Here is a 13,475-nt window from a genome sequence, read left to right on the forward strand (position 1 = left end):
CCTTGAAAGTGGAAAAAAGGACATCAAGTTTAACAGACTTTATAGCATTTCATCCCAGCATGCTTCTGGCCTAATAGCCTCACCCTGGTCCTTTTGGTTATAAAGAAGAAGTCGTTTAGTACTTTTCCTATATTTGACCCCATGTGACCTAACTATTATTCAAGGTCAGTCGTTTGAAGACAGTTTGTAGCCCTTCATCTCAGCTTTACCCCAGGGTTCTTGGTTATTCACAAAAAGTGTTTACAATAGTTTTACAAATTTGATCCATGTGACCCAGCACATCACATAGGGCAGCACAGCATACAGTGAAACACAAAATACTTTGCAGCACAACTTATAGTATTACACAACATACTTTACAACATAACTTACAGTATTACACAACACACTATACAGCACAACTTACAGTATTACACAACATACTATACAGCACAACTTACAGTATTACGCAGCATACTTTACAACACAACTTACATTATAACACAACATACTTACAGCACAACTTACTGCAACGTCCTACCTGGCAACACAGTACAGTACAGTATACAGTGAAACACAACATACAGTAAAATATAGCATTTAGTTTAACACAACTTACAGTACTACATAACATACTTTACATCATAACTTAGTGCAAAACACTGCTTACCTGGCAACACACCACACAGTACAGCACAGCATGCAGTGAAGCACAACGTACATCACAGCATAACTTACAGTATTACACAACATACAGTACAACACATATTTATTACAGTACAACTAAACTCACTGCTAATATAGTAATATACTAGTTAAGTTTGGATGAATATGTAACTGTAGAATATAGGTACATTTGGTAAATTGCAGTTAATTAATCAATAAAATTATATTTGTAAAATAGGTCGTTGGGGAAATGATTAAACATGTTCATTTATCCAGTTTTCTTATTGAAACACGGCTTGCAAGTTTTTACTGCATTTATGGTTTGAGGGCGATTTTCCGGGGCATTTAAACTTTGGAATACAAATATGTTAATTGGTGGAGAACGTTTCGTTTAATGATGAAGAATCCTAAAACTCTTCATATTTGAGATGATCTCATCAAAGCTGTTAAAACATTTGAGTCTTGCCTCGAACATGACCGGATAAACCAACCGATACNTCACACGTAATATGTACATGAGATGTCATAAATATTATATCAATATATATTTGTTTTTAATTATACTCAGATGAGTGTATAAAGTGTAAAATGCTCATCGTCACCGATATCTTTGTTGGTTTTTATCGCATTGTATCAAAAGGGCAGCAACTCGAACAAAATATTTTGGCTTGTTAAGGTAATATGCGGATTAAATAATTTGACGATGGGAGGTATGGAGGAAAATAGTTTTCCTCGGTTGCGTACAAAATATAAAATATCTTTCCATTGTATTTTAAAGTATTTCTATAGAGTCTTTTTTTTTAATAAGTACGTACAAAGAAAAACATAATGTTTGCATCAGGTAAACTCGAATAAGAAGTTTCATTTCAAGATATCAAAAGCCTGCAGTGTTAACAATCGAACCAAATAACTATGTTTCGGGGCATTAGAAAAAGATACGTATTTACTGTTGTTTGCCTCGCTTCTGGTCTACTCATTATGCTCGTTTTTGGTTAGGCCAGTAGTTAATTTGTAACGAAACAGGTCAATATTGTATCCACTTAACTCAGCATTTAAAATGTTTATAAGTTATACTGTTAATGGAGCCTGATTAATGCAGTTGATTTGTAAAAATATAGTCTGTACGTTCTATATTACACCTTCATGACTTGTACATCATCATCATCATCATCATCATCATCATCATCATCATTATGTAATACAGGGAGAGAAAAAGAGATAGATGGGGAGGGGGTGGATGGGGGGGGCGGCTTGAGAAAGGGATTCGAATTGTCAAATATTTACAATGTCACATGGAATTCTAAAGTAAAACACAGATACATATAAATGCCCTATCAATATAACAGACATTCAATACTACTAAATTGAAAATCAAAGTCATGTGCGTAAACCGTCAAATGAATTATTCTATTAATGTTATATAGGAAACACCTTCTCAATAAAATGATGCATATACAGTAATTGTTCACATTGTGTTTTGTATTCAGACGAATGATACGCGCTCTTTACTTCAAGTAGGATTATATCCAATACACATTGTCTTTGATCAGTTGAAACGCAAATCTGTTAAATTAAACAAATATGTTGTTCCACTGTCATGACACAATCAATATTGAGTTGTATTCAATTAATATTCTTGTAGTTGGGAACGTTTACATCACCTTAGTTCGGCTCAATAAGATGAACAAGTTTTTGGTACTGTACATGTATATAAAATGATATCCACACGTGAAGGATATCACTATATGAGTGTTGTTTATGATAATCACTGAAACAACGAAGAGAGGAAGCAACTATTTGAAAGCCTTCTTTTAAGATGCAGGGACTCAATCAAAATCAACATATTTAGTGTAGCAATACATATGTACTCATTTATATACAATTGGCGTATAACACTATACACGGATAGAGTTCTGTTCAGTTGACGTACACGTCTGTTGAATCTAGATATAGCCCCAGAATGTTGTAACAGTACTGGTATTGTTTCTAAAATACAATAAAAAATACATTACAAGACATTCGTTTCTTAAACAGCGAAGACATTTCGTAAACATAATATCAGTATGTCTATTAAAAATAATCGAATAATGTTTTATATAACCTAATTATCACAGCATTTATAGTAACGTGATCATAATGATTATCAGGCGTTACATGTATATGGTTATTGAAAGCATCATTATTATTATGGTTAAGACAAATCTTAGCTGTGTGATTAAGATTACATTTTCGATTACTGTAAAATCATATATTTTCGTGGGACATTAAATTCCGTTTATTTCGTGAATAACAAAAATTCACAAAATTAAATCCACACGAAAACATAAACTTTGTATGATATAGATAGTTGAACATAGGAGATCAGTGAAATATAATGCCCTTGAAAAAGGCTAGTATATGAAAACCACGAAATAGTAACCCCACAAAAATAAATGATTCTACAGTTTATACAAAACTTACAACATTTTCTAGCGCCTCTGGTCGTCGCTTTTTTAACCGCCTTGCTGTTTGGAATATGTCCACCTCCTCGTCCATCTTCATTTGATCTCTGATATTTGATATGCAACAGAACAGTCCACTTTGTGTACAACCGTCCCTGTAGTTGACAAAAAATATTTTCATATAAGTATAAACAAAATGCAATCTATGATTTTAGCTTATCAGTTGAACAACCCACCACTGATCTAATAATAAAACAACGTTATAAGCGTATTATTGCTTAGTTATGTCATAACACTGACGGTATCATCCACCTATTATGGTAAAAAGAACAGCGTCTTACTTACCGACACATGACAACAACAGGTCTTGTGTTGTCTGAACGTCGCCGACTGTCTAGCTGTTCCAAAAGTTGGAGAAGAGACGAGTCAGATGAAGGCAGTAAAGAGTCCGATGACCACTGGGACAGGCTGAAGATCCTGATAGTCTCACTCTCATTGCCGGATCGCTGTATATTAGATGACACAAAATAATGAAGTGTTCAAGAAAAAAAAATCTTAATAGATTTTAAATTATAGTCCGCTTAAATTTAATACAGTAACACACACTGTTACGATCAAATCACCTTAAGTGTTTATGATGTATTGACAGTTTATCGTTTGCTTTTACTTCAGAATAAATATATAGATTATGATATACTAAGTAATTTTCATTATTATCCAAAAAACTAAATCTGAATATATTACCTTTACTGGTTAACAGTATCTTTTTTATTTGTTAGGGAGTTGTCGTGACCTCATAGCGGCCTTCAACATAGCAGATTATCTAATATATAAAACTAGTTAACGAGACTTGCACGGTCACTAAGATATATATGTTATTCGGTGTATTATCTAATGATATGACACTTTTCATCAATAAATTATCATATATATACATATAATATAAGCAGGTATGGCATACAATTAAGTACTCTAAATCTTGTCGGTAGACAACATGATTGTATTCCACATATTTACTTTATCTGCATATACTTTTGTATTTCAATTGATAGAAGTCCTCATCAATGCTCGGATCACATTTTCAGTAGTGCATTGAAATAACTCTTGAACAAAAAATGTCTGATATTTCGCCTTCCAAGATAGTTTTGTGTGATAGTATTTTTTGTCATATTATCCATTCATATTAAAATAAGTCCAGATAAATATTCCCATGTACACTATTCGCGTGAATAATATCAAAGTGTTTAATATAAAGATTACTGTAGCTATGTACCCAATTAGACAAGCAACCACTAGGCAAAAGAAACATCATTATGATATTATATAAACAAAAAGTCCTATTAGGCTTTTTTATAAATTGGATTACATTTCTTTAAGAATCAAAGATTATCATAAAGTATCTCATTACGAACGTGATAATTAGTATATTTAACGTTTGATATTAAATACTCTCCAAGTACACTCCTTTGAAAAGAGCAATGCATATCTAAAAAAAGTTAGAATTTATGTTTCTGCACACAAATATCTGGCTGGTAATCTTCACATAATTTACTACCTACCTCCCTTTCAACTTGGTAGTCTACAATATCCAACTCGGTGTCTGGAGATCGATCCTGCATTTTTGTTACTGAAATGGCATTTCCTGCAGCAAAGTCTCCGCCCTTCTCTAGAAGCCAATCCTCTTTCTATGTTTTTTGAGATTTTTAAGACGACATGATTATATTATGGATGTGACAAAACCATCTTAAGGAAACGTCATGATACGGTATACCTGATGTAAAGCAAGTCATCTTATTTAGTTAATTATTCAGTATGTTTGTTCATATCACAAAGAAACCAATATAATGGTATAAACCAATTACGTTTTATAACAAAGAGCAGATTAAACTATACTTCCTTTTGATTATTGATGAATGATATACGTATGTTAATGTATAGGAACGTGCTAGTTATTACAAACTTCTGTTGGTTTTCCGAGCACGACGATGTTTTCACAGCTGTAGTCAAACACCATTGTCCAGAAGTCATCGATGGTGTCCATTAGAGGAAACTGTGTCATCAGATATCCCGTCATCGAAGTGTGTGACTGCAGAAAAGGATTAACTGAGTTCATTATAAAGCACACGGAAATCAACAAAGGTTAGGGGTTAAACATCTTGCGATTGCCAGGGTCATACTGACGGTTGTCTTAGAAGGCAACGCTGGGAAAAATGAATTAGATAGAGAAAGAAAGTAGACATAAACGTTTAAGGAAGAAAACGATCCCAGGTGTTGCAAAGGGGGTAGCACATCAGTGATGACCTCGTCCATATCCTCTTACTAGAAAACCTCCGATTCTGAAGGCTCAACTTACGGCGATATTCCAATTCCGTCTTTGCGTATTGCAGAGTTGTTACGTCATTGGTTTGTGTGAGAAAATTACGTCGTTTTCTCAAAGTTTGATGACGTTACTCTCGCAAACAAATGAAGTAACAATCAATACCTGTTCACAAGAGCAGATAACACTGCAATACGCAAAAACGGAATACACATGCAGTGAGATATACTAGGTATCACTTCGGTTTCTTTAATGCCCCCTCAAAATAATTGTCCAGCAGTGGGATCCAGCAGCCTTGATCCACCAAAGGTTGATGAATGTGAATCGGGCGATAAGTATCTCTTCTTCTGTGTGTTATAAGTCATAAAGTTTGTCAAACCTTATGTAACGGATATGGACAATACTTACCTGAATCATTACAGCATTGATGTAATCTGTTACGTTCGGTAATTGTGACTGGAGAAAGGGTCTGAACTTGTCCGCTTCAGAAAACACAAAGCAGAATAAATGTCAATCATGTTACATGTACCAGGTGATCTAGTAAAATAAAATTAACAACCCTACAACTTATTCACACGATGATACAATCAGAGCTCAGAGTATGTAAATGTATGAATAGAAATAAATCTGCCAAGCAATCTACCAATTATTGTTGTGACTTTTTGCAAGAACTACGAAGGTGATTTCATGTCGTAAATCAAATAATGGAGCACTATAACAATACAGTGTTTATTATACATGTTTAACATGTATGCTACACATTATCGTATTAGTTATATGATTCAGTCAAAACATATGAATCATATTTAAACCTAGTGGTAACGCACAACCGCGCTAAAATCCTGACAAAGTTCAGTAATAAAACGTTTCAATGAACTTTGAAAATGATGTTTTCATGACTGTATTTGCAATAGTGCTGATACGATGCTGATGAGTGGTATCTCATTGAAACACCTTGCAGGAAGTACACATCACAGTGATTCAACTGGTGGCATTATACTGACAACGGTTAAACCAGTCCTTATCACTTTATATTTATAAATAGCATCAAGTACCACTTAAAGGAGCCAACACGTACTATTGAACAACAAAACAAGACAAGAAAAGTATAATCCCCCAACATTCATATTATATCATTCAATATCGCAATGGCAATGATAGTAAGCAGTGCGAGTTACAACGTTTGCACTTCAATATATTTCAACAGTGAAATACCTGCTAGGATGTCATTATTCCGGTTCTTTTCTAAATTTTCTGCCAGTAATGCAGCCTTAAAGCAACTCGGCGAGTAGGTTGGAGTAAGTGCTGTTAACGCCTGCAACAACAAAAGAGACACAATAGGAGAAGAGAAAAGCGTCATGATGGTATAATTGATCGGTGATTATACTTAAATATCAAACATTCGCATCTTTGATAAAGAAAGATATTCCATATTAAAGGCAAATTCTACTTACTGTTTGCCATACAAAATGTTCTATTGATTTTTAAGCAGATTCAAACCTTAAATTCCTGATGAATCTTTGTCTGATTCGCTGGTGTATTCGTAGGACACATTGTTGCCAGAACAGCAGGGAAATTCACTCGAAAAATGAGTGATTCTTGTAAATTGAATCCTTCTACAAGTAATTCGTGCAAGGCGATGTACTGTTCCTGTAATGCACACAAAGAACGGTATTAGTATTAGTGCTACAAACCTGTTTAAGAAATATCCGTTTTATTTTACAAAGGTAACTTAGCTCAATATATTGCAAAAGTAAAACGCAGCTTTACAATAGATTACATTAGTAATGTATGTGTCAGTATATTGCTGGTGGTGGAGAGTAATTAGAATGGAATATATCACAAAGTCATGATTCAAAAGCCAGGACTTCATACATGTCAGTTACCAAATACAGTAGAAATTACACGTTGTATCATGTAACCCTGTTACTTGTTTAGGCACTACGTACGCATGTCTGGATCATGTTCATTCTGCCATTCCTCATGGTTCCAATGTACCTGGGGATGTCAACCTTTCCTGTTTTCTTGCCACGAGAAAGCAGCGCATTTAAACCGATAAAAGTACCAGTCCTCCCAATGCCAGCACTGTAAAATCAAGTTAGAGGGTGAATGTGTCTTCGTGAGATTTCCAACCAAATTGTCTATCAAAATTACGAGATGAACATTAAATAAATGTCTAAACTAGTAAAGGAAGTACTTAATTAGGAACTTGAATTGACCATTGTAATAATATCGTTTCAAAATAAATTGAAAAATAAACTGTAATAATATTTCTTATCTTTTTAAAACATTTTGTTTTTAAATTGAAGATGTCTCAGATAACCGATGAGACCTGAAAATGTTTGATTTTTTTATTTGAAAAAAACCTATGCTGCTAGCAATTAATCCAAACACTGTTAAATACAAATATAAATTGAACTTGAGTACATCTCAGAACCTCTGGTAACTGTACGTATTATAAATATATATGAAATTGCATTTTGGAAACAAGGGTAACATGCCAATAACATTAATTATACACCACAAGTATGTCGAAACTAACCTCTGAGCATAATATAGATAAGAGTCCCGGCTATTTATTACAACTTTTCTAAACCAGTTGCTAACACTATATTTAGATATATAGGTAAACTTCAGATACTTCAGTATGTCCATTTTATACACCATCATGTAATAAACTAGTAACATAATTAATTATAAAGCTACAAGTGTTTTTGCGAAAGGGAAAAGTACATGACTGAATAGTTTTGCAACACCATCTTTCTTGTTATATATAATTTTTTTTTTTGCAATCTCATGTTGAATTGGAGATGTCTAAAATGATTGTCGAGACCTGAATACGTTTGGTATGTTTTTGTTAGAATATTAACATATGCAGCTAAGACTAAAACCTAACTTTATTGAACAAAAACTATGAATTGAACATGGGTACAACTCAGAACCTCCGGTGCCTGGGTGTATTATAAATATATGAAAGTGCATTTTGTTGACAAGGGGTGAGGTTCCATAAACATTCATTATACACCACAAGTATGTCGGAGCTAACCACCGAGCATAAGACATATAGTAGCCCCTGCTATTTCTTACGGTTCTTCTAAATGAATTGCTCCCACGATTTTTAACTATAAGCAACAACTGTATATAGGTGTTCGTCGAATAACTTCAGTATGTCTACAACCAACAAGTTGTAAACTGGTGATCTAAATAATAAAAAGCTACGAGTGGTTTTTTTAGCGGGCAAGGTATTGAGAGACACCTACCATCAATCAGAATGTGAATATTAAGATACTCATTTATTCTAGTTTCGTGGAATATTATACAATGCACTGGGTAAAACAGGAGCATTCTGGATGAAACACACTGTTCAGAGTGGGTAAAGTCCGGCCTATCAATCGATACTAATTAGTAGCTTGAAATACAAACTGGGAACGCAACGTAAAGGACTTGGAGCGTTGTCGGTCATTGTTGGCCTCATCTGAAACTTGAATTTACTAACAACTTTCTAATAAAATCATCATAATGGTAAATTGGGACTTTCTTTCTTGGTTCAATTTGTTCCCAATACGCATGTGTAGATGCTCTACCATAGTTACAAAATTGCGTTGCTAAGCAGAAAATATCCAAAATATGGTGTTTTTAGGCAGTTGCCAGGCAGAAATAAAAGCCTCTGCATGTGACAAACAAACAACCTTTTTACAAATGAACACCGGCATGGCAATGCTTAAGCATGTTAAATACCTATTTGTTTGCTGCATGCGAAGGTTTTCAAATATTAAGGGTGTTTGATTAATTTCATTCAAAATGGCGAATTTTCAACCAAAAAGCACACAACAAACGAAAGTCAAACATTTTATTATGAAAATATATGCCTACTCCATTTATTTTTGATGTCGAATATAACAACTAATTATAAATTCCTGATAAGGCCCTTAAAGCCCCTAGTCCTTTGTATTTCTCGACCCAGACGTACGAACCTCACTCTATGTCCGGCATGAGATTAGTTTGAATTTTTATCGACAGTAAAAACATCAAATATCAGATATTTGTCAGCGTGTTATGACGTAACGATGGGGACAAATTGAGCCCCACCGTCGACTGATTTGTTTATATTTCCATACGAGATTAATTTACAGTAAATATAGACATCCTAAATTTGAAAACAGGGACGTTACAAATCCATCTTCATCAGTCGCCTACCTTGCAGTTTTAAACATAACGCCGCCGAAATCGTATTATTTATTTGTTAAAGAAGCGTTAGAAATGTATCTATTTGCACTTTCCATGTCGTTGAAGTCATATTCACAAGCTTATTTTATTAGTTAAACGGACTTTTCGCAGGGTATACGGGATGGTATGACCCTAAAGGGTTTCCTATTTCCTGAGGCCGATAGGAAATACGAAATCCTGTAGGGTCATACCATCCCGTATACCCTGCCAAAAATCCGTGTAACGAATTTATTACCCTTTTGAGTCTTTTATAACAAAAACAAAGAAAAATAACAATAAAACAAATCAACATATTTATTAACAAATTACAAAAGAAACATGTATATACTCTGATTCATATAGTGCATCAATCGTAATAACAATTTCTGATTTTAAATAATGTTTACACTGAATTCACTCTTAGCTGCTTTTTATTATTTTTAAATCGGAGTTCTTTGCAGGAAAGGTTTGGTTTTCTCCACAGTTTTAAATGTCCTAGTTATTTTGGGGTAGGTTTCCATTAACAATCTGGATGCTCCCTATGGGGCATCCATCAAACATTGGAGCGGTTATCATTGCCTGTAGATTGTATGAAACAGTACTGTTATTGGTGATAGTGTCCGGAAAGTCGCTGAACAGCTGATCTAAGTCAAGTCCATCAAAGTGCGTGTCAGGGGAGGTCACTCCAACAGAAGTGTTGGTCAAAGTTGATGGCGCCATGTTTACATTGGAGGGTTCATGTTGTGCACGATTTGGGTGATCGTATGGAACCAGCTGTTTATTTCCACGGACTGCTTGTGTGATATCACTTCCCATTTCATGCTTTTCATTGTCAGACACTCGGTGGTTTACAGATAATGAGCTGACCGACTTGTGACCGGTAAGTGACATAATTAGGGCCGGAGAAAAGTAATTGCGTGTCAATATGGTGATTCCTGTTGTACGAACTTAATGGTTGGAGTAAGTTTAAGAGAGAGCACATTTGGTACTTAGGTGGGTCATAAACTTTCCGAGTGTTTCCTTGCCAATTGGGCGGGCACAATACCACACAGATGATGAATCAGAGAAAGAGTCCATAGGTCTCTGCCGAAGTCGATCCAAATCAGGACGTAGTTTTGCAATGTATTTTTTAAAGGAAGCCACGGGGCATAGAGGGGATCCATCAGCTGGCATGATTTCTGTGTATCCTTCCTTCTCCTTTTCTCGTCGAGTTTTGGTGAGCTCATCACGATTTTTTTTATATATATTTCTTTCCATCGGCATCTTTACAAACAGAAAATGTTGTCTTGTTCATGTAGGACCTATTTTCACGACCCCTTCGAGTCTGATCTCGAACTGTACTTTTGTAAGAAGACCACAAGGTGTGTCGGGATCCATGTGAACACTACCATACATTTTTTTCAGATCTTTATCGCGTCATGGTGGTTTCTTTCCCCGTTTCCAGAAGCTTTTAACTCGCTCATTGCTGTTTAGAATGAATGTTTGGCATCGTTATGTGCTGGGTCACGAATCAAATCAATGTTTTAAAGATGGGGAGGGGCATTTAAATAGCGGTTGATTGCATGTCTAAAGTTTTCCAAAAAGCTGGTTTTGTACAGTTTCCCGTCAACTTTTCAGTTGTCAAGATAAAAATGGCACAGTACCTCATTTGGTTTTATTTCATCAAATTCCTCGAACTGTTCTTCCTGATTCTTTTCTTTTAAGTATGTCTGCAGCATGTTTGCCGCTCGTCTGTTGGACTTGTGTGTGTTTTGTGGCACATAGTTAGCCCTTTTGGCGAGTATTTCCTCATCAGTGTGTGAAGCGAAACGTTTTGCCATTTTGCATCCAGCGAAACAGACGACAAATGCAAGTTGTATCCCGTTGCCCAGCCGGAAGATACAAAGATACGTGACCCGTATACCCCTTGTAAAATCACGTGATTCCACCGTATTACTGCTGAGAATCACGTGACATGACCGTATACACCCTGATATTTTCGTATAACCCCTGAAATTTACGAATGCGGTTTGGTACACTGTAGTTTTTAACCAATCAGATTACTAAATTTTTCTCAAAGGGGTAATAGTCCTTGATACGTCTCTAACATTTTGATATTCACGATCTTTCACTGTTTATCGGAATGTCCATAATAAATGTCAAATTCTGAAAGAAGAACAGCACAATGTTTTGAGAGATGTTTGGTTTGCAATGCGATTATTCCTTGTTTGTTGTGTATATCGACGTTTTTTTATTGTACACCTTAAGCAACATTGGAGGGTTGCCGGTTCGAGTCACGTCACGGCGCTGTGTTGTATCCTTGAATACGATATTTCACTCTGCTTGTTCCAGTCTACTCATCTGTAAATGAGTACGTGGTTGGGTAGTGCTGGAATAGTTGAATGCTAGCTGTGAGCACCGAAATGGCAGCACCGGCTGTATGCTCTCCAGGGTTTATAAAGATATTGTCTCGCTGTAAAGTCCCGATAACCATGTATAATAGTGTGTGAACCGCTTTGATACGACCTATGAAGTAGGTTGTGATAAAACGGTATATACGAACCTCGAATGATTTGTATTATAATTGTTATTATATTTATGATTCCGTGACCCTGACAAGAGTAGCAGATGAAGCAGAACACGCTAACCGGAAACCCTTGTTCCTATTGTCTTTGTAATATTGTGTTGATCACGTCCCATTTTACACAGTTTGACCATGTTTCGTCGATTATGATTGTTTCGGCAACATTTCATGATTTTCAATTAGTATTAAAGCCAACCAAATTCACCAACAGAACACCGAAGCTTATGAATAAAATGAATAGCATATCAAAGCATATGTTCCACGTATTCAGAGGGATGTTTCACTGCCGACATTTTACAAAAACATAGACGAAAACGGGTCGAATTATTTGGTTTCTAACCTCGATACAGCAGAACAGATTAAGTTTAAGGGGACAGGATGATTGGCCTCGAGTTCAATTAACTGTAATACTTATATTTTCACTTTTGATTAATGTCCGTCAAGGGAACAATCGAAATAATCACATTGAACCAGCGTTGTAATGACAATACATATGTATATGTATAGAAAATATAAGATGCACCGATGTCATACTGTACTATGACGTCATCACTTTCTGTGTTGTCCTATCAACATAAATAAACAGTTCCCCTGATGAACCTTTAAATAAGTGAAAGAGCTAGGGGTGCTAAGAAACTCTTGTCATGTGTTTTGTTTATATATATATAGCAAAAAGACTTTGAAAGTATATCTTGAAAAGACTAAAATACATTCAACAAGTTATTTTACCTGCAGTGTACAATCATCTGTCCCGTCAGGTGTGTTCTGTATGTCGTCACACGACGGACGAAGAGGACGAGCTCCATCTCGTCCGGAGTTCCATGGTCAAGCCATTTCGTAAAGTGAAACTGATGGATCTGTCGCTCTTCATTTGTCTACAGGGAGGACCAAAGGATGCATTACAGTCAGTTATGATTATCTCACATTTTTTTATCATTTGCATTATTAAGATTGTGTTTTTTCCTCTCATTTCTTTGCATGTTAGATAGCGCTGTCCAGGGTAAGGATGGGGTGTAACACATTTATATCTTACACTCCATTTCACGTGACGTGACATCACAACGGCTAAACAATGACGTGACGTTACGAAGGCGACGTAATAAAATTAAAACATTTCACAATATATTAATCGTACACGTTAGAAAGAAGAACTGATTTTTTTCTGTGCAAACTCTGTTTGCGAATTAGGGATATGGTTAGTCTTGTTGATAGATCACTTTTTGTCAAAAAAGCTCAGAGGAAAAGTTGATATTTTCAAAATGGTAACCAGTCCAAACGGATGTTCATGTTTTCAGTGTTTTTT

General features: G+C 35.4%; 2 protein-coding genes across 2 annotated transcripts in view; both read right to left on the reverse strand.

Annotated features, from left to right (window-relative positions):
- The window catches only part of LOC110448268 (receptor-type tyrosine-protein phosphatase mu-like), a 183,336-nt gene that overhangs the window by 151,804 nt on the left and 18,057 nt on the right, over nt 1-13,475 (reverse strand). The window lies entirely within an intron of this gene.
- Nucleotides 1,169-13,043, reverse strand: LOC110448271 (receptor-type tyrosine-protein phosphatase U-like). The gene is made up of 10 exons (XM_021494441.1): nt 12,902-13,043; nt 7,353-7,488; nt 6,904-7,053; nt 6,619-6,718; nt 5,812-5,885; nt 5,047-5,172; nt 4,646-4,771; nt 3,432-3,592; nt 3,106-3,241; nt 1,169-2,631 (listed from the first exon to the last, which is right to left on the reverse strand). The coding sequence occupies exons 1-10, from the start codon at nt 12,976-12,978 to the stop codon at nt 2,563-2,565; spliced, it is 1,155 nt and encodes a 384-aa protein (XP_021350116.1). The 5' UTR covers nt 12,979-13,043; the 3' UTR covers nt 1,169-2,562.

The sequence above is a fragment of the Mizuhopecten yessoensis genome, unplaced genomic scaffold, assembly GCF_002113885.1.
Source record: "Mizuhopecten yessoensis strain PY_sf001 unplaced genomic scaffold, ASM211388v2 scaffold3963, whole genome shotgun sequence".
Classification (NCBI taxonomy): Eukaryota; Metazoa; Mollusca; class Bivalvia; order Pectinida; family Pectinidae; genus Mizuhopecten; species Mizuhopecten yessoensis.